The sequence below is a fragment of the Gracilinanus agilis genome, chromosome 3 (assembly GCF_016433145.1).
Source record: "Gracilinanus agilis isolate LMUSP501 chromosome 3, AgileGrace, whole genome shotgun sequence".
In the NCBI taxonomy this organism is placed as follows: Eukaryota; Metazoa; Chordata; class Mammalia; order Didelphimorphia; family Didelphidae; genus Gracilinanus; species Gracilinanus agilis.
Window position 1 is genome coordinate 413,951,965 of NC_058132.1, and position 24,090 is coordinate 413,976,054.

A 24,090-nucleotide genomic window follows, 5' to 3' on the forward strand; every position below is an offset into this window, starting at 1 on the left:
GACAAGATTACTCCCTAGCCCCAAGGTCCATTAATCTAGGTTTGCCTTACCTCTTCTGCTCCCACTTTAGTCAGTTCTTCTAAGTATATATCAATAAAGTGGGACTTCACTCCACAAGGTGCATGACTATCCGGGTGCAAAATTTCTTTCATTAGCATATCCAGAAGTAGTTCAATCTGACTGGGGGGGCCAGAGGGAGGATAGTAGAAAAAAAGCAACCAATTATAAGAAATAAAAAGTAATTTATTCTTTTTCTTTGTATTCAAGTAATAATAGTTGGGCCAAGAAAAAATTATTCTAATAAAATCCAAGACAAGTTTTAAATAACTCTAAAAATAGCAGAATTTAAACAAAATTTTAAAGACTAAAAAGGCAAGATTAAGACATTTCATAAATCAAATTTCCTATTTCTTTTCTAGTATAAAGTTTCATATTAGTTTAACATCTTACCAGAGGATTATAGGTAGCAGGGTACTATATTTATTCGATGAAATACAAGATGACAGTATTCATTTGTGTTTTAATCAATTCATACTCTTAGCACTTTAAGGTTTACAAATCCTTTCCCTCACAATAATCCTATGAAGCAGAGAAATCATGAGATAATCAAATTCTATTCTGTCTATGTTCTAAGATTTATTTATAAACTTAGAAAAGGAAAAATAATATACATCAGTACTTTAAATTCTGTGATTTTTAAGCAAAGAAGTATGCAAAAATTGTAGCTCTTAGAGAAGACATTTCAATGACTCTTAGAGATATTGCAGTAGTTGTGAATATATATATGTAAGCCAAGCTTTTCAAAGACCATTTAAGCCTACAATGAAATAGGAACAGCTACACCAAAGAACAAAATATGGTTGAAAAAAAGAAACACAAAGAAGTAAAAAACACCTGCTAATCATTGCTAAGAAAGAATGGGCAAAACAATATGAAGGTTTTTTCATTCAGGGATTTCCAAAACCATTATCAGAAATCCAAGAGAGCTTGTATGATCTGATAAGATTATAAAACATTCTACCCCTTCAAAAAAAAAAAGCTTGGGGGATTAAAAAAAACTAGTGGAGCTGTAATTCTTGTCCCAACTGAGGAAATGATTAAGTTATGTAAATAAATTAAATACTGTTATACTGAGAAGCAGAATCATTTTGGAATTCTACAAATTCCCCCCAAAAGACTAAATACTCCAACATGTTATTACACCACACCATATGCCATGAAAGATGGAGATAAACATGCTTCAATAGCCTGGAAACTCATTTGAATTAAACCTTACTGAAAACTTGTGCCCTTTTTTAAGGCTATACCTAGAAAAACAGTCTCTTCAACAGAGTCCATTTATTTATTTATTTGTTTGTTTGTTTGTTTATTTATTTATTTGTTTGTTTATTTATTCATTCATTCATTCATTCATTCATTCATTCATTTATTGTGTTTTTTTTTTGTTGTTGTTTTTTGTTTTTTTTTTAAATTTTAAACCCTTAACTTCTGTGTAGTGACTTATAGGTGGAAGATTGGTAAGGGTAGGCAATGGGGGTCAAGTGACTTGCCCAGGGTCACACAGCTGGGAAGTGTCTGAGGCCGGATTTTGAACCTAGGACCTCTGTCTCTAGGCCTGGCTATCAATCCACTGAGCTACCCAGCTGCCCCAACAGAGTCCATTTATTCCATTTAATAACTAAGTGTGGTTTCATGAAGAAATTAAGGAAGTATTGAAATCTTGTGAATTCAACATAAAATTATGGAAAAACAAGTGGCTGCAGCAAAAAGGAAATTCAAAGTTTTTTCTTAATGTTTAAACTTACAAGGTTTATTATATGTCAAACTATTTTATTTAGTCCCAGTTTATTGTGGCATATTTATGTGTATTTGGCATATCTCTTTCTCCATTTCCAAATAGAAGGTAAACTCTTTGAGGGCAAAGACTGAAGTTTCTTTTTAATCTTTATATGAATACTAGGGCACAGTGACTTTCATACAAATACTTCTTTTTTAAATGATTATAAACTTAAGAATCCCTTTCTACCCAAATAAGATTTTTCCTAGTAATGACAAAAGCCAGGCATATGAACTTATCAGGAGAGGGGTGGCTTTGAATCCTCTAATACTTAATTAGATTGGGCAAGTTATTTCATCTTTTGGAATGTCAATTTCTCCATCTGACTTAACTAGTTGTAGAAAATAAAAAATATTTTTAATTTATTAGTTCATTATTTATTCATTGGCAAATAAGTCACAAATTCAAAAATTATTTGCTGAGCTTACTCAGTTCAGATACTGTAGAAGATACAAAAATATACTCACTATGTTCCTTGCCCTTAAATAATTAACAATAAGTCATAGCTACATATCTACTGGCTCTTTCTAGTTCTAAGTCATATAATCTCAAAGAAGAAATATCTACATATAAAAAATATTATAATGCCTTACATTTAGCTATTTGAAGTGTAGGCTACCCAGGACTTTTCATTCCTTCCCTTTTGACTAGCCTGTTGGCTACCATCTTGCTGCTCTTTAGTGCCCCCATGAGGAGAAAGGCAAAGAGAGAAGACAAAACAAATATGGGAATAAAGGTGATCATTAACAGCTGCATAAAATGAGAAAGACACTGTATGAAAACAGAAACAGGGTCGAACACTAAAACTGAGTATATGAAAATCTGAATTTTTACAAATAAAATAAGAGATGGGATCACAATACAGGAATTATTATAATTATTGTCTTCATCCCTCATGGTTCCCAGTCTAATGTTCTTTCCAGGTCATCTCAATTTCTCCTATACTCATACTTTACAATATGCTATTACTTAAAGGCTTTTTTTTTGGAAGGATCAATCATCTAATTTACTTTATGAAAGTCTGAATTGTCAGCTGAACACCAAATGCAAGTTTGCTGTTAGTTTCTTAAAAAATAAGTATTCTTATTCTTAAGTATTTTCTTTTAAAAAATTAAATTTTTTTTTTAACCCTTGTACTTCGGTGTATTGTCTCATAGGTGGAAGATTGGTAAGGGTGGGCAATGGGGGTCAAGTGACTTGCCCAGGGTCACACAGCTGGGAAGTGGCTGAGGCCAGATTTGAACCTAGGACCTCCTGTCTCTAGGCCTGACTCTCACTCCACTGAACTACCCAGCTGCCCCTAAAAATTAATTTTTACTGATGTAAAATGATGCTTTTAACAAGACCAAAATTTTTGTCCTTCAGACACCTTTTATTACAAGTATGTTTAAAGTAAAAAAAAAATGAAAAAAATCAACTAAACTTATTTTTATATCTAAAAAATTCTGAAAATACATGTGGTGTTCTATAGTCATTGACTTCCCAACCTCTTCAAAGGAATGGGGGATGATATCTCACATCTCTTCTTTAGGACTATGCTTATTCTTTTAATTTTGCAACATTCACCTCCCATCTCTGGGCCTGACTCTCAATCCACTGAGCCACCCAGCTGCCCCTGCAACAATCGCTTTTGATTTTCTTAACTATTTACATTGTTGTATCACTGTGTACATTGTTTTCCTGACTGCAAAAGATGTAAGTCTATGCTCCTCTATATTTGTCATAGACGCCATTTCTTATAGCACAGAAATATTCAGTTATATTTATGTACCACAATTTATTTAGTCATTCCTCAACCTATACAATTTTTTTGGCATACTAGAAAGAATATTTAATTTAGGGGCCCAACATCTGGTCCTGAATCCAAATCTCTATCCTTCACTATATGATTGTGGGTGGGCCAGTTATTACACAGCTTCAGTTTTTTTTGTCTTAAGCATGGTGCTAACAATATTTTTGCTATCTATCTCACAGGGAGTTGTGAGGAAAGTGCTTTGTAAAATTTAAGTTACCATAGATAGTTATATTGAAGTGGTCTATATTTTTATAAAAAAATCTCAGATTATCCAACCCAAAATTCACATCTATTTTATGATCCATGTATCTTTTAAGTATGTAAAAATATTTTAATTTTAACCAAAAACCAAACTTTTAATCTCTGAATTAGGCAGTCATAAAATGAGCGATTTGTACTGAAGATTTTATTGTCTGATGGCATTACATAATTTACTGACCTTTCCTCCCATCCATTTCTTTTTAGCACCTCAAAGGACTGGTTCAGAAGCATGCGCATTAGCTTTAATACAAAAGAAGAATTAGTAAAAGAGAAATATAAAATGTTTGCCACAGAAATTTTTTTAAAAAGCAGGATAGTCACCAAAAAGTGATTAGGATATCTATCTGAGAGTTCTAACTTCTTAGTGTTCATGGTCAGAGAGGGAAATTCTCCATATATACAACACTGTGACTAAAGAGACAAGTATGAGTTTTCTTTTTGGATGTAGGCTGATTCTTCTTAAAGTCAGGAGAAGAAACTTCTCATAAGTCTTTTTACCTAACACTTAAAACTCAACTGAGATATCTAGGCAATGTTTTTCCTGATCTTGTAGAATACTTAAGTTCCTTCCACAATTGCCTTTTTTTTAAATATTGTTATATTTTTTATTAAATTTTAAACATTTATTAATATTCATTTTTAACATGGTTACATGATTCATGCTCCTACTTTCCCCTTCACCCCTCGCATTCCCCCCACCCATGGCCGACACACATTTCCACTGGTTTTATCATGTGCACAATTGCCTTTTAAAATGAATTTCATGCATGCATTTTTTTCAATTTCATGGTACACAGTCGAACAACAGAGGCTTATGGATCAGGGCAGAAAACATCAATTATGACCACCTCATCACAACAAAAAGTATTCATTTTCAAAGCACAGGCTATAAGTATAGAGGCATGTGAGCTATAGGCCACATGTCTTTCTCTAAATAATGACCACAAGGCAGCAAATTAGGGAGCTAAACTTCTTCCTAACAAAATATGGCCACAGTCCACTTAGAATATGACTATCACGTGGGGAATACATATATGAAAATCTCTTACCATGTAGAATTTATCCAGGCGTAATCGGTCTATTCCATTCCACTCGCGGTTCATAGTTTGCCAAAAAGTTTGTACAAACAGGTGTTCTATAGAAGAAAAAAGATTTCTAAGCTTTAACATTAATGATTATCAATCTTCTGTAAAGTAATTAATAGAGAATACTCTGATAATGCATTGACTAATTATGACTTCAGAAGATTGATGGTGATGCACGATTAGAAGTGTAGAACAAAGAACACATTTTCAGACATGACCAATGTTTTGATTTGTTTTGCTTGACTAATTTGTTAAAAAAGAAGGCTGGAGCTAAGCAGAAAATCACTTGGAGTAATAGTGATCTAAAAAAGAACATTAAAAAATTTTTTTATAAATAAAGTAAACATAATCTACAATATTAGTTTATTAATTTATCTTATACTTTTGATGTAATTTCCTAAAAAACTTACAAAAATGACTACTATTCAACAATAAAACCTCCCGTTATATATGTGATTTCAAGATGACTTGTTTTTTCATATATAAGCCAAAGACAGGGAGCACAGTATTTCACATTAACAGTTCTTCAATTAAACAAATTCACTCAGGTAAAGTATTTTATCTACAAAATGAGTCATCAGCCTCTACTACTTGAATAAATGAAAACTTATTAAGTATTTACTAAGTGCTAACTAAGTACTGGAGATACAAATAAGGTCCCCAAGGAGCTTATGCTCTAATAAGGGAAGACAATCTACATAGGTGAGTGATGGCCAGAGAAGAGTGTCTTGGTCTGAGGGGAACCAACTGGGTTGATGAACAGAAAAATAGGGCAATCCCTTTCCAGAGTCAAGATTAGTATATATTTATTTCTTATTTTAATAAATTTTTATGTGAGTTTTCCAAAGTTATATGAGTAATGTCTTACTCCCTTCTTCCCTTCCTGCTTCTGGAGCTGGCAAACAATTCAATTTTGGTTATACATGCATTATCATGTAAAATATGTTTCTATATTATTTATTTTTGTAAGTGAAAAATCTCATAAAACCAAAACCCCAAAACATACACCCAAATAAACAAATGATAAATCATTTGCTTCTATCCACATTCTTACTCCAACAGTTCTTTCTCTGGAGGTAGATAGCATTCTTTTTCACAAGTCCCTCAGAATTGTTCTGGATCACTGTAAGGTTAGTATATATTTGATAAGTTCTCAGAGGGAATGGGAAGGTGAGGAAGCAGAGGCTTCAGGGCAGAATAAAAAAACATGGGTGGGGGGCAGCTGGGTAGCTCAGTGGATTGAGAGCCGGGCCTAGAGACGGGAGGTCCTAGGTTCAAATCCGGCCTCAGACACTTCCCAGCTGTGTGATCCTGGGCAAGTCACTTGACCCCCATTGCCTACCCTCACCACTCTTCCACCTATAAGTCAATACACAGAAGTTAAGGGTTTAAAATAAAAAAAAAAAAAAACAACAAAAAATTTAAAAAAAAAAAAAAAAAACACCATGGGTGGCAGCAGGGCAGAAAATGGCCAGGATAAAGATCAAATTGTTTGATCATGGAATTCAGAGTTGAGTGCCTTAGCTTACTACTTTGTGTGATCCCAGAGGAAGAAATCATTTCTCTTTCCTAGGTCTTAGTTTCCTCAGTTTCTTTATCATCTTTTTTTTCTTTATCATTTCTTTTTCATCTATCCTCCAATATCTGGAATATACAAACCAGTTATCAAGCTACTCAATAAGCCAAGAGCAGGAATTAGTAATGCTGGTGGACCCAGGGCACTGAGAGTGGGCACTCAAGGATCACAGGAGATTATATCTATGTGTATATTCAAAGATACATAAATCATAATTAAATTTTAAAAATATTTTTCCATGATTCATTTTCTTTCTCTCCTCCTCCCAGGACTGACAAGCACTTAAATTTTTTAAATGCATATTTTAGCTTATGACTAGTTCAGAAACTAAAAAACTAAATAATGTATTTTATTCAATCTTTCCAATAATAAAATTCACTAGGATTCAAATTAGTATCTCTAAAGAAGTACACCTTGTTTGTTACTTATACTTCATGCTTTTATGTATGGATAGCTGAGGCCATGGGTTTTACTGGGTTTTTTCCCCTCAAATTTTGTCTCCTAGTATCAGCTATCTCTACTACTAAATCTTTTTTCCTACACTGTAATATTTTTTATATATATACATATATATTTTATTTTTTTTTAACCCTTAACTTCTGTGTATTGGCTCCTTGGTGGAAGAGTGGTAAGGGCGGGCAATGGGTGTCAAGTGACTTGCCCAGGGTCACACAGCTGGGAAGTGTCTGAGGCTGGATTTGAACCTAGGACCTCCCGTCTCTAGGCCTGATGCTCAATCCACTGAGCAACCCAGCTGTCCCACTACACTGTAATCTTAATGGTATCAAGTTTGGAAGACTGGTAAAGCAGTTTTTCCTTTTTCTCTTCTCCTTACCAACTAATCTTCCTCACAACACTTTTGAGTTTAAAAGTCCTTTAAAAATGATAAGACATTTTAATTTATATACAAAAAGGGTGCAAACTGAATCCCTACTCTTCTCGAAGATGGGGAAGAGGTGTAGTTTGAAATCACATTTGTGTTTCTCCTGCTGTTCTAGGAAATGGGCAATTCAGAGTCAAAGATACCAGGATCCATGTTCTCTAAAGAAGGCCACCCCCCCCCCCCAGAGGAGCATTTTCCAAATGTATATAAGTCCTTATCCTGGAAGAATCATTTCAAACGCACTTTAAATTGACATTCAAAACTAAGCTAATAAAATTTTACTAGCTCTTATGAGTACAGTAGCACCTCATTTTACACAACCAATATATTCTAAGACGCTCTGCATTAGTTAAAATTTGCACATGATAGCAAACTTCATTATTTAATAAGTGCATACATCATTCCTACATTGTAAGCTATAATCCAGAAATCCAAATTTCATCTGCAGACACCATCTTATTAACCAGGTATTATTCGCTTTCCTAATTCACCTCTCTTCTCAAGTCTCTGCATTTCATTGGTAGCAATAAAGGAAACATCAACTGGTTCTTTAAGATACTCTTTAATTTCTTGACCAGACCTCCAAAATGCTTAGCAAAACTTTCTAGATTCCTCTAGCAGGATCATAGGATTATAAAGCTAGAGCAGGGGTCCTTTCTTGTTATTATGGACAGTCTTATGGAGCCCTTCTCAGAATGTTTATAAATATAAAAATAAAGATATAATTTTTTTAAGCATTCAAATTTCCAGATCCTAAAATCCATCACACAGGCCACAGACCCCTGACATAGAAATAGTAGAGATTTCTGAGGGCATCTCAGCTAATTCTTATTTTTCAGGTGGAAAAACTGGAGCCCAGAGAAGTTAAGGGATTTGCCATTATTATTCAGTCCCATATGACCAACTGTGAGATGCTGTGCATGTAACTATTAAACTCTGAGAATTACTCTATTATGTTTTGAATGGCTACTCCAGGAAAATAGTACTACTGGCTCTAACATCAAGCTGACAAAAAATTGCTTCAAGCACTAACCATCATTGCTTGGCAATTCTTACTTTCATTTTTTATATCTCGTTTTTATAAAACTTTCTTTTCCCAAAAATATTTTACTCCCATTTTCTAACTAGTAAGCCATCCCCTGTAATAAAGATAAAAAGTAGCTTACATACTCCCAGCACAATTCCATGGATTCAAGTGATAAGGTGATTCAGTGGACTGAGAGCCAGGCCTAGAGACAGGAAGTCCTGGGTTCAAATTTGGGTTTAGATACTTCCTAGCTATATAACCTTGGAAAGTCAATTAACCCTAACTGCCTATAGCCCTTATTGCCCTTCTGTCTTGGAATTGATATAAAAACTTAAGGCAAGGCTAGAAAAAAAGGGAGTATGAGGTCACTAGAAAAGCAGAGAGAGACAAAGCATTTGGGAGGCCTAGGCAAGGTTTTAAAATTATTTCCTTGAGGAACAGCTAGGTAGCTAAGTGGATAGAGTCAGGTCTGGAGACTAAAAGTCCCGAGTTCAAATCTGCCCTCAGATACTTCCTAGCTATGCGACTCCAGTAGGAGATAGTAACCCCAATTGCCTAACTCTTACCACTCTACTGCCTTAGAACAAATTCTTAGGATTGATCCTAAGATAGAAGTTAAGGGTCTAAACATTTTTTTTTCTCCTTATATTGGAAAGTTCGAATATTTATTTTATTCATTGGCAAATTGTATGCCCTTGACATACTACCATATATACTTACATCCTAACAGAGAACCTAATATTCTGTCATTAAGAAAATATACCCATATAAGAGGCAATATTAAAGTGTCTTTCACTGCACTCATCCTAAGTCAGTGGTTTCAAACACAAATGGAAACAGAGCAACTAAACCTTATGTTAGGAGAGCTTCAGACTGCATATTGACTTAGAAAAACATATCTTAACATTATCTTGTTCTACTGTATCTTTATTTATTTTGTAAAATATTTCCCATTATGTTTTTTTTTTTTAATTTTTTAAACCCTTAACTTCTGTGTAGTGACTTATAGGTAGAAGATTGGTAAGGGTAGGCAATGGGGGTCAAGTGACTTGCCCAGGGTCACACAGCTGGGAAGTATCTGAGGCCGGATTTGAACCTAGGACCTCCTGTCTCTAGGCCTGGCTCTCAATCCACTGAGCTACCCAGCTGCCCCCTCCCATTATGTTTTAAACTGGAATGTTGCTGGTTGAATGCCCATGGTAGCTGAATACTTTAAATATCCTTAAGTCCTGATTAAATGTCAGTAGCTGTGGTCTTTGACTACTACATCAATGGAAGGAGAACTGAAGCAAAATCTCTATTTCTTGTGGCAACCTGCTAATAATACCTCTCTAAAGTATATTACTTTTTTATAGTATTAAGTAATACTTAAACAACAAACACTGGAGACAAAGGCACCCCAAGATTTTAATGCCAACTAGTCATATATTGATTAATCATTAAAAAAGAGGCAGTAGAAATAAATGGAATTTAATGAGATAGGCTAAATTTCACTACCCTGTGAGAATTCTATGGATTCTGCTTCAGTCTTTGAGCTAAGAGGAAATCTGGGATATAGTTGTGCTGATTGCCGTAAATTTCAAAAGCCTATTTATTTATTTGTTTTAATCCACAAAGCTCTAATTCAATACTTAAAGTATATATATATATATTTTTTAAACCCTTACCTTTCGTCTTGGAGTCAATACTGTGTATTGGCTCCAATGCAGAAGAGTGGTAAGTGCTAGGCTTGGGGGTTAAATGACTTACCCAGGGTCACACAGCTAGAAGTGTCTGAGGCCAGATTTGAACCTAGGACCTCCCATCTCTAGGCCTGGCTCTCAATCTACTGAGCTACCCAGCTGCCCCCTTAAAGTACATCTTAAATAAGGTCACAATATACTTACGGGTTTCCACATTTTGAAAAACATGAATAAGCTGGGAAATTGTATTTCCAAGTTCCTCCTGTGCAGGAAATAAATAAAAATTCCCTGGTGATTACGTGTATGGGAAACAAAAAAAAAATTCCCTGATGATTACATGAATGAGTCTAGTGAATTGGGGGTGGGTTGTGGGGGGAAGGGGGATAATCACAACTATGGGATAAGCACTTGAATAAGGCCTTTTCTTAAGGAGTTCACACTCTGATTGGGGGAGATTATATATATATTTTTAAAAATCAGTTCTAGAGAAGATGGAAAGGTCTAGAAGTCCTATGGTTACATTAGTAAGTTGGATGACAGTGTCTGGAAAAGAGGGAAGGAGAAAGGGAAGAAGAAAAGGATGAAGGGAGGGTGGGAAGCAGTAAGAAAGAAACCATTCAAATATAATGAAACCACAGTCATGATCACACAATATTTAGCAGCTACTATACCAAAGAAGTAGTGGCCTTGGAATATAATATTCATGAAGGCAAAGAACTAAGATTACAATGAAGAATCAGCTGCCCAGCAAAACTGATTATACTCTTCCAGAGGAAAAAAATAGATATTTAATGAAATAAAGGACAGTATACTTGATGAAAAGGCCAGAGCTGAATAGAAAATTTGACTTTCAAATGGAAGACTCAAAATAAACATAAAAAGGCAAACATGAAAAAAAAAAAGGCACAATAAGGTTAAACTGTTTACCTTTCTATATTGGAAGATACATGTATCTTCTAAGATCTTTATCATTTATTAGGTCAGTTGGAAGGATTCCAAATAGAAAGAGGGTGTGAGAGTGAGTTGATTATGTTGGAATGATGTAGAAAAATGGATAGATGAGAAAAAAAGGATGCCCTAGAATAGAGGGGAAAATATTTCACTTTAAAGAGATGCATAAGGAAGAACTTTTACAATGGAGGGGAAAATTGGGGAGTCAATGTGTGAACCTCATTCACATATAATTCAATTCAAAAAGGTGAAATATATAAAAAAATCTAGGGGTATGTGTGGGAAAGAGATGGATAAATACAAGAAAATAGGATGGAGGGAAATGCAGTTAGGAATGGGAATCAGATAAATTCATCCATAAACAGAAGTGAATAGCAGAATGGATTAAAGACCAGGATCCAACAAGTATATTTACAAGAAACACACTTGAAACAAACAATAAGGGCCAAGAACAGAATTTATTATACTTCAGCTGAAGTAAAAAAGGCAGAAATAGCAATCATGATCTCAGACAAAGCAAAAGCAAAAATGGACAAAAAAGGCAAGGAAACTATCTTGCTATAAGGAATGATGATGTAATATCAATATTAAACACATAAGTACCAAATGGCATAACAACTAAACTCTTTTTAAAGTTTATTTAATTAGTTAATTTAGAATATTTTTCCATGGTTACATGATTCATGTCCTTTCCCTCCCCTCCTCCCACCTCCCTCCCATAGCCAACAAACAATTCCATATGTGTTATTGATCCAGACCTATTTCCATATTATTAATATTTGCACTAGCGTGATCAAAGTCTACATCTCCAATCATATCCCCATCAAACCATGTGATCGAGCAGCATTACAACTAAATTCTTAAAAGGAAAAGTTAAGGGGCAGCTGGGTGGCTCAGTGGATTGAGAGCCAGGCCTAAAGATGGGAGGTGCTGGGTTCAAATATGATCTCAGAGACACTTCCTAACTGTGTGACCCTGGACAAGTCACTTAACCCCCATCCCTTACTGCTCTTCTGCCTTGGAATCAATACGCAATATTGATTTTAAGACAGAAGGCAAGGGTTTTTTTTTTTTTTAAAAAGGAAAAGTTAAACAAGAGGGAAAAAATTTAAAGAAGCAACTAGACAATAAAACTCTACTAGTGGAGGACTACCTCAAGTTTCTCCTCTCAAAGGTAGATAAATTTAACCATAAAGTACATAAGAAGTCAAAAAAGAGAACTAGAATCTTAGAAAAGTTAGATATAATAGACCTCTGGAGAAAACTGAAAGAATAGAAAAAAATATACATTTTCCTCATCTACATATGGCACCTTCACAAAAATTGATCATGTATTGGGGTATAAAAACTTCAGAACCAAATGGAGAAAAGCAGAAATATTAGCTGTACTTTTTTCAGACCATAATAAAATAAAATTACATTTACTAAAGGACCAAAGAATAGATTAAAAGCTATTTGGAAACTAGTCTTAAAGAATGAATGGGTACAAAAACAAAACATAAAAACAATGAATAATTTTATTAAAGGGAAAGATAACAATGAGACAACATTCCAAAACTTATGGGATACAGCCAAAGCAGCACTTAGGGGGAAAATTCTATCTTTAAGTGCATACACCAATAAGAGAGAAAGAACAAATCAGTAAATTGAGAGGGAAACTAAAAAAACTAGAAAAGGAACAAATGTTAAAATCCTCAATTAAACACCAAAATGGGAATCCTTAAAAATCAAAGAAAAGATTAATACAATTAAAAGTATAAGAAAAAATAGTATTGAACCAATAAATAAAACTAGGAGCTGGTTTTATGAAAACAAACAATAAAATAGATAAACCACTGGTTAACTTGATTAAAAGAAAACCAAATTACCAGTTTCAAAAGTGAAAAGGGTGAATGTATCTCTAATGAAAATGAAATTAAACATTTAAAGGTGTTATTTTGCCCCATTTTAAGTGAAACAGATGGATACTTTCAAAAATTTAAGCTTTCCAGATTAGCAGAAGTGGAAACAGAATACTTAAATAACCATATATTAAAAAGAAATTGAAGAAGCCATCAATGAATTCTCTAAGAAATAATTCCTAGGGCCAAAAAGAATCACAAGTGAAACATTTAAGGAACAACTAATCTCAATACTATTTAAATTATTTGAAAAAAATGGATAAAGAAGGAATCTTATCATATTCCTTTTATGGCACAAATATGGTTTTGATATTTAAACCAAGGAGAGCAAAAACAGAGAAAGAAAACTAAGACCCAGATGGCGAATCTATGGAATGTCTGCTACACATGGCAGGCAGAGGACCTCTCTGTGGGCACTCATGTCAAGGACCCAGTGCCTCCATCCCTGCAGCACAGAGTTCACCAGAGTTCCTAACTAGAAAGCCAGAGGGAGGTGCAGCTAGGATGCTCCTCTCCCCAAGCTGACTATATCACCTGCCCCTTTGCCCAGCAGTGGAGGAAAGTGGGTGGGTCACAATGTAGCCTGAGTACACACAGATGGCAGAGTCTGCAAGTCTGTGGTAAAGCTTATTCCTGTGGTGGGGTTTGTATGGAGTGACAAATTCGTGTTATTCTCAAATATATTAGCAATATTAATATCTCCAAAATGAAAAGCAGGTCTCTTCCAAGACAGCATCCCTTGCAGGATCAGACTGCCCCATCCCATTCAGAATACAAAGGCATCTTAATTACCTTTGGCCTGTGTGAGACAGAAACAACTTATGTCTTTACTATCCAAAGCAACCAGTGTCTTTATTATACAAAGTATTTTTGGGATTTGGGGATGTCTTTTGAGTTTGTATTTTTAAAATGTTCAAAACTAGATGTGATTTAGGAATAAGTTTTATGAACCTGAGGCTAGGTTAATAGCCTCTTCACTATTCTACAGCTCCCTTCCCCAGTTTCTTTCACAAGCAACCCTGGGCTGCTTTAAATTTCATTCTTCTTCCCCTTACTAGCCCAGTCTGTGCAATTTGCATTCAAAGGGGTGCCTTCACCCAAAGAATATCATAAACCATCAGGGGTTTGTATATAGATTTATAAATTATATAAATTTTTAAACTAAAACACTAGGAGATTTTAGCAATATATCACAACAATCAAACACAGGTGAGATTTACACCAGGAATGCAGGACTGGTTCAATGCTAGGAAAACTATCAGCATAACACTATATCAACAACACTACTTTAAATACAAAAATCACATAATATCAAAAACTGCAGAAAAAGCCTTTGACAAGATGTAATACTCATTCCTATTAAAAATACCAGAAAGCATAGGAGTCAATAGAGCCTTTCCTAAAATGATCAGTCCGTATCTTTCTAAAAGCAACAGCAAACATTATGTATAATGGGGATAAACTAGAAGCCTTTCTAATAAGATCATGTGAAGCTAGGATCTCTACTATTATCGCTATTATTCAATATTGTAATAGAAATGCTAGCTATAGCAACAAGACAAGAAAAAGAAATTTAAGGGGTTAAAATAGGCAATGAGGAAACAAAAACTATCATTCTTTGCAGATAATGATAGAATACTTAAGAGAATCCTAGAATCAACTAACAAACTAGTTGAAACAAGGTACAACTTCAGCAAAGTTGCTGGATATAAAATAAATTCACATAAATCATTCCTATTTTATATATTCTCAACAAAACAGAGCAGCAAGAGATAGAAAGAGAAATTCCATTTAAAATAACTGGGGTAAACATAGGAGTCTCAATGGAAAGAGAGCCATGCCTGGAGATGGGAAGTCTTGGATTCAAATGTGGATTCAGAGATTTCCTAGCTGTGTGACCTTGGGCAAGTTATTTAACCCTAATTGCCTAGTCACTACCATTCTTTTGCCAGGGAACTGATACTTGGCATTGATTTTAAGACAGAAGGTAAAAATTCTAAAAATTTTGAAACTGCAGAAAATATAAAATACTTGGGAATCTACTTGCTAAGACAGACTCAGAAATTATATGAATTACAAAATTCATTCAAAATACAAAATTCAAAAAGAATTACAAAATACTTTTCACACAAAGATAAACCTAACAATTGGAGAAATATTAAATGCTCATGGGTGGGTTGAGTCAATATAATAAAAATGACAATTCTAAGTTAATTTATTTATTCAGTGCCATACCAATCAAACTACAAAAAAATTATTTTATAAAACTAGAAAAAAATAGTGACAAAAGTCATCTGGAAAAACAAAAGGTCGAGAATATCAAGGAATTAATGGGAAAAAATTATGGAAGGAGATCTAAAAGTTTCAGATTTCATATATTACAAAGTAGTAATCCTGAAAACAATCTAGTACAGGCTAAGGAATAGAGTGGTGGATCAGTTATATAATATAGAGTAAGAACTCAGTAATTGACAAAATTTGCTAGGAAAAACTGATAAGAATTCTGGAAAAAACTAGGCATAGACCATTGTTTCATGCCATAATCTATTTTCAAATTCTACTTTAAATTTTTTTGCTTATTTATTTAATTTAGAATATTTTCCCATGGTCACATGATTCATATTCTTTCCCTTCCCTTCTCCCTCCCCCTCCCGTAGCCAACAAGCAATTCCACTGGGTTTTACATGTACCATTGATCAAGACCTATTTCCATATTTGCACTAGGGTGATCATTTAGAGTCTACATTCCCGATCGAACCATGTGATCAAAGAAATGTTTTTCTTCTATGTTTCTACTCCCACAGTTCTTTCTCTGGGTATGGATAGCATTCTTTCTCATAAGTCTCTTAGAATTGTCCTGGATCATTGCATTGCTACTAGTAGAGAAGTCCATTATGTTTGATTTTTGTGCCACAATTTACCAGTCTCTGTCACACAATATTCTAAGGTAAGGTCAAAATGGGTACATGATTTAAGACATAAGGGATAACATTACAAGTAAATTAGGGGGAAATGGAATAGTCTATCTGTCAGATCCATGGATAAAGGAAAAAAATTATAACCAAAGAAGTGTTAGAGAGCACTACAAAAAGTAAAATGGATAATTTCAATTATATCAAGTTTAAAAGTTTTTGTTTAAACAAATACAATGCAGTCAAGATTAAAAGGGAAGTAGAAATCTGGGGAAAAAATTTTATATCAAGTGTCTCTGATAAAAGGCCTAGTTTCTTAATATAGAGAACTAAGTCAAATTTAGAAGAATAAAAGTCATTCCCCAATTGATAAATGGCTAAAGGAGATGGACTGGCAGTTTTCAGAAGAAATCAAAGCTATCTATAGTCATATTAAAAAAATATTCTAGATAACTATTGATTAGAGAAATTCAAATTAAAACTTCTTAGGTACTACCTCACACCTATCAGTTTGGCTAACATGACAAAATGGGAAAATGACAAATGTGGGAGGGGATGTGGGAAAATTGGGACACAAATCCACTATTGATAGAATTTTGAACTAATCTAACCATTCCAGAGAACAATTTGGAATTAGTGCCAAAAACTTTAAAATTGGTCAAACCCTTTGATTCAGCAATACCACTACCAGGTCTGTACTCCAAAAAGATTAAAGAAAAGGGAAAGGTCCTATTTGTGCAAAAATATTTATAGCAGTTCTTTTTTTTTTTTTTTTGAAAAATTGGAAATTAAGGGGATGTCCATCAATTGGGGAATGGCTAAATGAGTTGTGGCATATGTCTGGATTGGAATACTACTGTACTATATAAAACAACAAGTAGGATGGTTTCAGAAAAACCTGGAAAACTTACATGAACTGATGCAAAGTGAAGTGAGCAGAACCAGGCCACTGAACATAGCAATAGCAATATTTTAATTATTATCAACTATGAAAGACTTAGCTACTCTGATTAATACAATGATCCAAAACAATTCCAAAGGAAGCATGATGAAAAATGCTATCCACCTCCAGAGAGAAAACTGATGAACTCTGAATGCTGACTGAAACACACTTAAAAAAAATTTCTTTTGGAGGCAGCTGGGTAGCTCAGTGGATTGAGAGCCAGGCCTAGAGACGGGAGATCCTAGGTTCAAACCTGGCTTCAGACACTTCCTAGCTGTGTGACCCTGGGCAAGTCACTTAACCCCCATTGCCTAGCCCTTACCAGTATTGACTCCAAAAAAGAAGGTAAAGGTTTAAAAAAAAAATTCTTTGTTTTATTTTGTGTTTTCTTTGGCAACATGGCAAACATGTAAATATGTTTTGCATGATTCCACAGGTATAATTAAATTCAAACAGTTTGCCTTCTCATGGAGGGGGGACTGGTGGAAGGGAAGGAAAGAATTTAGAACTCAAAATTTTAAAAGATGATTGTCAAAGAATTTTTAAAACACATAATTAGTAAATATTTAATGAAATAGATAAAAATAATTTAAAAAATAAAAATAATGGAAGAATTTAAAAGTGAATTAACAGCTTAGCAGAAGAGGCATAAAACTTTCCTCAAGCAACAAACTCCCTAAAAATTAGAACAGTTCTATGAAGCTATAAGAAATAGTAAAACTAAGTCAAAAGGCTTAAACAAAAGTATAAGGTATCTCATTAAAAAAAAAAAATTAACCTCAAAAACAGACAGAGGAGAAAAAAAAAAGCATCAAACTACTTGAACACAATGACTAAAAAAAAAGAGCTCTGACATCTTATTTCAAGAAACCTTAAAAGAAAACTGTCCATATTTCTTAGTACCAGAAAATTAAGTAGAAATAGAAGGAATCATCTGGTGACTGCTTAAAAAGAAACTCACAAATGCCAACTCAGGAACATTACAGTCAAAATTCAGAGCTTCCAGGTCAAAGAAGAATTACTGCAAAAAGCCAGAAAGAATTCAAGTACAGAGAAGTCACAACCAGGATTGGACATAACTAAGAAGTCACTATTATAAAGGAACAAACAACTTAGAATATAATTTTCTAGAAGGCTAACAGGCTTCCAGTAAAAAATTAATTACTCAGTAAAACTGAATATAATCCTTCAAGGAGATAATGAAGCATTCCTGAAGAAAGGACCACAACTCTGAAAGTCAAAGACAACATAACAGAAACTTTTAAAAAGGAAAAAATGCATGAACAAGGATAAAACTGCTTACACTGAAAATGAAGATATGACATGTCACTTCTAGATGCCTGTCATCAAAGATCATAGAGGGAATCTTAATTAGATAAGCATTGGAAGTGGTTCAGTTATGAGATGATTTTAAGAACAGAAAGAGAAGGGAACAGGAATATAATAAGGGTAGGGGGGTAGGAGGAGAAAGTTTAGGAAAAATTATCTCAAATAAACAGAGTACATAAATAAACATCTATAAAAACAAGGACAGAATAGGATGGAGGTAGAATAGCTGAAACTTGTACCTGACCCGTATCTGAACTGATCAGAAGAGGGAAAAATTCACCAACTCACAAAGCTGGGTACAGGAATACATTTTACTCAACAGAGAAAGAGAAAAGAGAAGGGAGAAGGGAAAACTAGAAGACAGTAGATTAAGAAAGGGATTAAAACTAAACAAAGTAATTCCTAAAGATATGCAAATATATTCATAACTTTTTGAGCTAGTAAAGTATGGAAATCCAAAAAGGTACTTATGAATTGTGTTCAACAAACTATGATAGCACACTCTTGTGCTATAAGAAATTATGAAGGGGATGGCTGGAGGGGGGCCTAGAAAGAGTTTTATGAGCTGATGAAGAATGAAGTAACAGAGCCAGGAGAAAAATGTATACAACAATAATATTGAACATATAATTAATAGTGAAAGATTTCAGAACTCTGATCAGCATAATGACCAACCAAGATTCCAAAGGGCTAATGATAAAATATGCTACCCACCTCTTGATAGAGAGGTGAAAGACTCAGAGCACAGAATGAGATGGCCACAGAATGTTCAGTGTGGAAATTTTTTTTTCTTGACTACATGTTTGTAATAAGATTTTATTTTTCCATTCATTCTCCTGGGGGCGGGGAGGGAGGAGATGGAATAGGTAGATTTTTGCTGATTGAAAAATACATATAATTTTTTTAATACCTAAAAGAATGAAAGGAAGCTCAGAAAGAAATACAAGAAAGAACAGCATAAAACAGGCTAAATTTATTATATACTTTAAACAAATTCAAGATGTATATAAGATATCTGCAATCTCATATACAATTTTATTTCATATTCATTTGTTGGTATTTGCCAAATTCAGAATAACAACAACAAAAATTTCATTCAAAAAAATATTTTTTGAATGAAGTGAAACCAAACAAAATAGATTAATTAATATAGTTTGAAGACATTCATCGACGGACCTTTCATTTCAAAGGATATTTTCAGTGGTTATCTGGAGGGAGGCTAAAGGCAAGATTGAAAATATTTCTTTGTACTTTTCTAGCCCCTTTCTATATCCTTATCCACTTCTTTGGGCCCAATGCTAGGTAAGCCCTGTCATTGTTATTCTTCCTACCATTTCCCCCCTAAAATTCTCCATGTTCTAAAGTGATCTATGGTATAATAGAAAAGAACAAGAAGACAAGTTCAAATCCAAGCTCTCATGTTTATTACACCTCAGCAAGTGACTTAACCTTCCTGGGCTTCAGTTTCTTCAAGTATAAAACAATGAAGTCAGAACTAAGTATCCCATATCCCTTACATTTCTAAATCTGACTCTGTAATACTCTTCTAAAGTCCTAGTCACTCCAGATTATCAAAAACCAGGGATGCTAACAATTCTGGTTCAATTTCTCTCCCTGCATTAAAACAGGTATAAATCATCCTGATAAGTCTGTCCTAGATAGGTCCCGGTATGACAAGTAGACTCTTTCCACAATTTCCCTATTCAACCCAAAATAAGAAATAGTATCTCACCTGAAGGAGAGGTTTGTCTTGCATCCACATACAGTAGAATAGCCCTTTCCATATTTTTAGCAATTCTTCATGACTGAAACCACCTAAACAAAAGCAAAAATGGCATTTAAATTACAACAGTCCAAACTTTCACTAAAAAAAAATTAAAATTAAAAAACTGCTGTAACATAAGAAGTATCACACGGGTACCACAAAAAAAAAACAAAACAAAAAAAAAAAAACCAGTTTAATTGGTAAACACCATGTTCACAAAAAAATACAGCAGGATTTTAAAATATCAATTTCTTAGACAGCTAGGTGCCACAGTGAATAGAGGGTAGGCATCAAGAAGATCCCAAATTTGAATCTGACTTGAGATTACTATCTGACTTCAGCTTAGTATTAACTATTAACCTAAGCAAGACTCTTAACCTTTCCTCATCTGTAAAATGGGATAATAACTCACACAAATGCAATAATACATCTAAAACTCTTTGAAAACCTCAAGTTATATAAATTGACTATTTTCTCCTATGTTTACAAATGAATAAAATTTGTTAGTGAACCATTTTCATACTCCCTACTCCAAGATGATCTCAAATTCATACTGAATACAAATTTAAGGGTTTCTTTTTTAGTTAGAACAAATAATCAGCTATGTGGAGGGTGTAGTAATGTTATGCCAGAGGTCTGTCAGACATTATTACACGATTACATTAAATAACTATATTAAATATAGCAGAATGGTCTTTCAGAAGAGCCCTTCTGAATTTGGGGCTAATTTAAATTCAGATGAAATCAAGTTCAATTTAAATATTAAATACTTAACCCAGATCAAACTGCTTACCAGCTTTGGGAAGGGGGAGGGAAGAGAGACAATCTGCATCATATAACTTCAGTAAACTTAAGTGGAAAATTGTTAGGACATGTAATTGGTAAAATAAATTCTTAAAATAACAAAGCTGGTTGATAATTATAAAAATACATTAAATACTTATTACATGCAAAATACTTAAGTGCTAATATACAAAGACAAACTATTCCAGGAGAGAGTATAGTCGGTTGAAGACATTATATGAACATAGGTAGGATAAGCAGGGCAAAGGTTGACAAATACTCTAGGAAGATTTGAGGAGGTATTAGACACTAAAATAGAGAAAAACAGGAAAGACTTCACAGAAGAGGTGGCATCTAAGCTAAAACTTAAAAAATGTTTCAGTGATACTCTCTTCTGCATCACTATCACTAACCTCACTCTTCAACCCAAATCAGAAAGACAGAATTGAGGAGAAAATGCATTCTGACATAGAGAAACAGACTAGAGATATAGAGATGAAACATTTATGAAGTGCTTGCTATGTGCTGAGTACTATGTTAAACTTGAGGATACAAACACAACCAAGACAATGTCCCATCTCAAGCAGCTTACATTTTGATGCAAGCACATAACACACAAAAGGGAGCTGGCAAGAGACCAGCAGCACTGATGGAGCTAGTGGAAGAAAGGTAAAGACTTAGTTCTAAGCTAGATAAATCACAAACCCCAACTGTCAGGGTCCAGGAGTTATTTATCCTATATCCTTTTTGTACACTGTTGTTTTGCATGTTGTGTTTTTCCTCATTCCCCTTGGACTGTAAACTTCTTGAGATCAGGGACAGGTTTTTTGACTTTATTTTGTTTTGCCACTAACTCTATTCCGAAGAACAGAACCCGGAACATAGGGGCTTAATAAATGCTTATTGACTGTCTAATTTAAAATTGCCACTTTATGATTCTTGTTTAATAAATCACATTTTTTAAATTAGAAAACCAATAAAAAATAAGGATCAATTTTTATCTTACTAGTCTGTGACGCCACCTGTATTTTGGAAAATGGGTACCAGTATGCTGAGGTGAACTGTTTCTACAATGTTCCGAAGGCATCCTCACCTCACAGATTCAAAACTGAAAGAATATTGATTGGAAAGGGAGATCGGGTTCTAGCCCCAACACTGCAGCTCTGTAACTAACATGAATTTAGAAAATTCACTTACCCCTTGGTGGTCTCCGCATGCAACCTAAGAGGGTGAACTAAATCCTTACAATAAAAGCTTAAGTTAAGCATCTATAACCAAGTCACATAACACTGCAAAAACCAAAACAACGGGACAGAGGATGGGGATCCAGGGCTCCCCGCCCATCGGGGAAGCCTCACCCTCTCCTCCAAGCTACGAGCTCCACGTGGGCGACTTCAGCATCCTCTCTCCGCACCCCCCCCTCCCCCCCCCTCGGCTTTCTTTCTGTCCTTTCCTTTCGTCTTCCCCCACAACACACCAAAGCTCCCTCCGCGGCTTCGCACCACCACGTCCCCCTCCCCCTTCCCATAGGGGGGTCTGGACCACGTGCCCCAGCTACTCAGGCTCGCCAAAGGCCCCACCTGAGGCGGCTTCCGTCTTGGCACGGATGTATCTCCGGAGCTTCCTCACTGCACGGTCTCGGATAGTTTTCTCGTTGCCGGCTAGTCGCTGCGCTAGCTGTATTTCAGCTGGAAGCTCCAGCCCCGGAGACATGATGGCAAACAGCTAACAGCGTTCGTAGCCGTAATGACCCCGCTCGACTAAGAGAAAGCGGCGCAGCAATGACGTCACAACGGCACAGGCGCAACGTCACGTGGGAAAGTGAGAGCGCCACCACTGAGGCTGCGTATGAAGCGTGGAACTGCAGTCTGAGCGGGGGAAACGTTGTGACTTCCTAAGGCTAAATTTATTTCTTTGTTTACCAGTAGATTCTGGTACTGATTTACTGCATCCCTCTTGTAGAGAAGATTACGGTCTTTATATCTGACCTTCCAAATTCATTTTTTCCTATTGCAAGCAGCTAGCTTCAGGAAGTGCTGCAAATTTCAAGGCCAACTCATTATGGATTTAGCAATAATGGAACAAGCCTTCCGTACCACCCCCTGTCCCTAACACACAGTTTTGTTTTTTGGAAGAAAAAAAAAATTGTTTAAAATGCATACCTTCTGTGATGGAATACTATTGTGCTCAAAGGAATAAAGAACTGGAGGAATTCCCTGTGAACTGGAATGACCTCCAGGAATTGATGCAAAGAGAAAGAAGTAGAACCAGGAGAACATTATACACAGAGACTGACACGCTGTGGTATAATGAGCACAACACGGACTTCTCTACTAGCAGCAATGCAAGAATTCAGAGCAAGGCTGAGGGACTTAAGAGAAAGAAAACTAGCCACATTCAGAGGAAGAACTGTGGGAGGAGAAACACAGAGGAAAAACAACTGCTTGAACACATGGGCTGATGGGGATATTGTTGGGGATGAAGACACTAAATGATAACTCTAGTCCAATTACCAATGATATGGAATTAGGGCTTAATCAATGATATATGTAAAATCCAGTGGAATTCTACATTGGCTAATAGGGGTTAGGGGGACTTGGGGGAGAGGGAAAGAACATAAAAGATGTGATATGAGAAAATATTCAAAATAAAATTAAAATCCATACCTACTGTCTTGCTATCAATTCCAAGGCAGAAAAGCAGTAGGGGCTAGGCAATTGGGGTTAAGTGACTTGACCAGGGTCACACAGCTAGGAAGTGTTGAGACCAGATCACAGGAGGATCTTAATTTTTGTTGATTGAATTGGATTGACCAATATAGTCATCCTAAAGGCTTCCTTCAGAAAATCTTAGTCCTAGAGCCAGCTCATTAAAATTCCCCATTATCAACTGTATCTAATTTTAAAAGGAGTTATTAAATCGAACCTGTCAGGGGCCTTTCCCTCCTGATTACAGATCATAGGATCATAAATTTTGAATACTAACTCAAATTTATATCTCTTCTTCAAGCCACATTTATTCGGGAATGTCTTTAGTATGTTTATATACACACATACACATATGTATGTATTTATTACACAGGGAAGCTAGATGGCACAATGAATAGAGGAGCTGGATTCAGAAAGACTCACCTTCCTTAGTTCAATTCTGGCCTCAGATGTCATTGGCTGTGTAATCCAGTGACAGTCACTTTAACCCTACTTACTTCAGTTTCCTGGTCTGTAAAATGAGCTGGAGAAAGAAATGCAAACCATTCTAGTATCTTTGCCAAGAAAACCATAAATGAAATCATGAGAAGTCAGATATGACTGAAACAACTTAGCACATACATAATACATATATACAGTTTTTAAAAGAATT

The 24,090-nt window shown here is 35.0% G+C and overlaps 1 protein-coding gene across 2 annotated transcripts in view; it reads right to left on the minus strand.

The window, feature by feature from the left end:
* Window positions 1-22,468, minus strand: part of RRP1 (ribosomal RNA processing 1) — a 40,136-nt gene extending 17,668 nt beyond the window's left edge. The window contains exons 1-6 of one of the 2 annotated variants that reach the window (XM_044666878.1): window positions 22,311-22,468; window positions 19,915-19,997; window positions 10,351-10,408; window positions 4,943-5,028; window positions 4,072-4,133; window positions 51-180 (exon numbers count right to left, since the gene is read on the minus strand). In XM_044666878.1, the coding sequence (XP_044522813.1) occupies window positions 51-180; window positions 4,072-4,133; window positions 4,943-5,028; window positions 10,351-10,408; window positions 19,915-19,997; window positions 22,311-22,443 (552 nt within the window). In that variant the 5' untranslated portion in view covers window positions 22,444-22,468. Of the gene's footprint in view, window positions 1-50; window positions 181-4,071; window positions 4,134-4,942; window positions 5,029-10,350; window positions 10,409-19,914; window positions 19,998-21,927; window positions 21,962-22,310 lie in introns of those variants that run through there. The other variant, XM_044666879.1, reaches the window with a different exon arrangement.
* Between the last annotated feature and the right edge of the window lie 1,622 nt (window positions 22,469-24,090).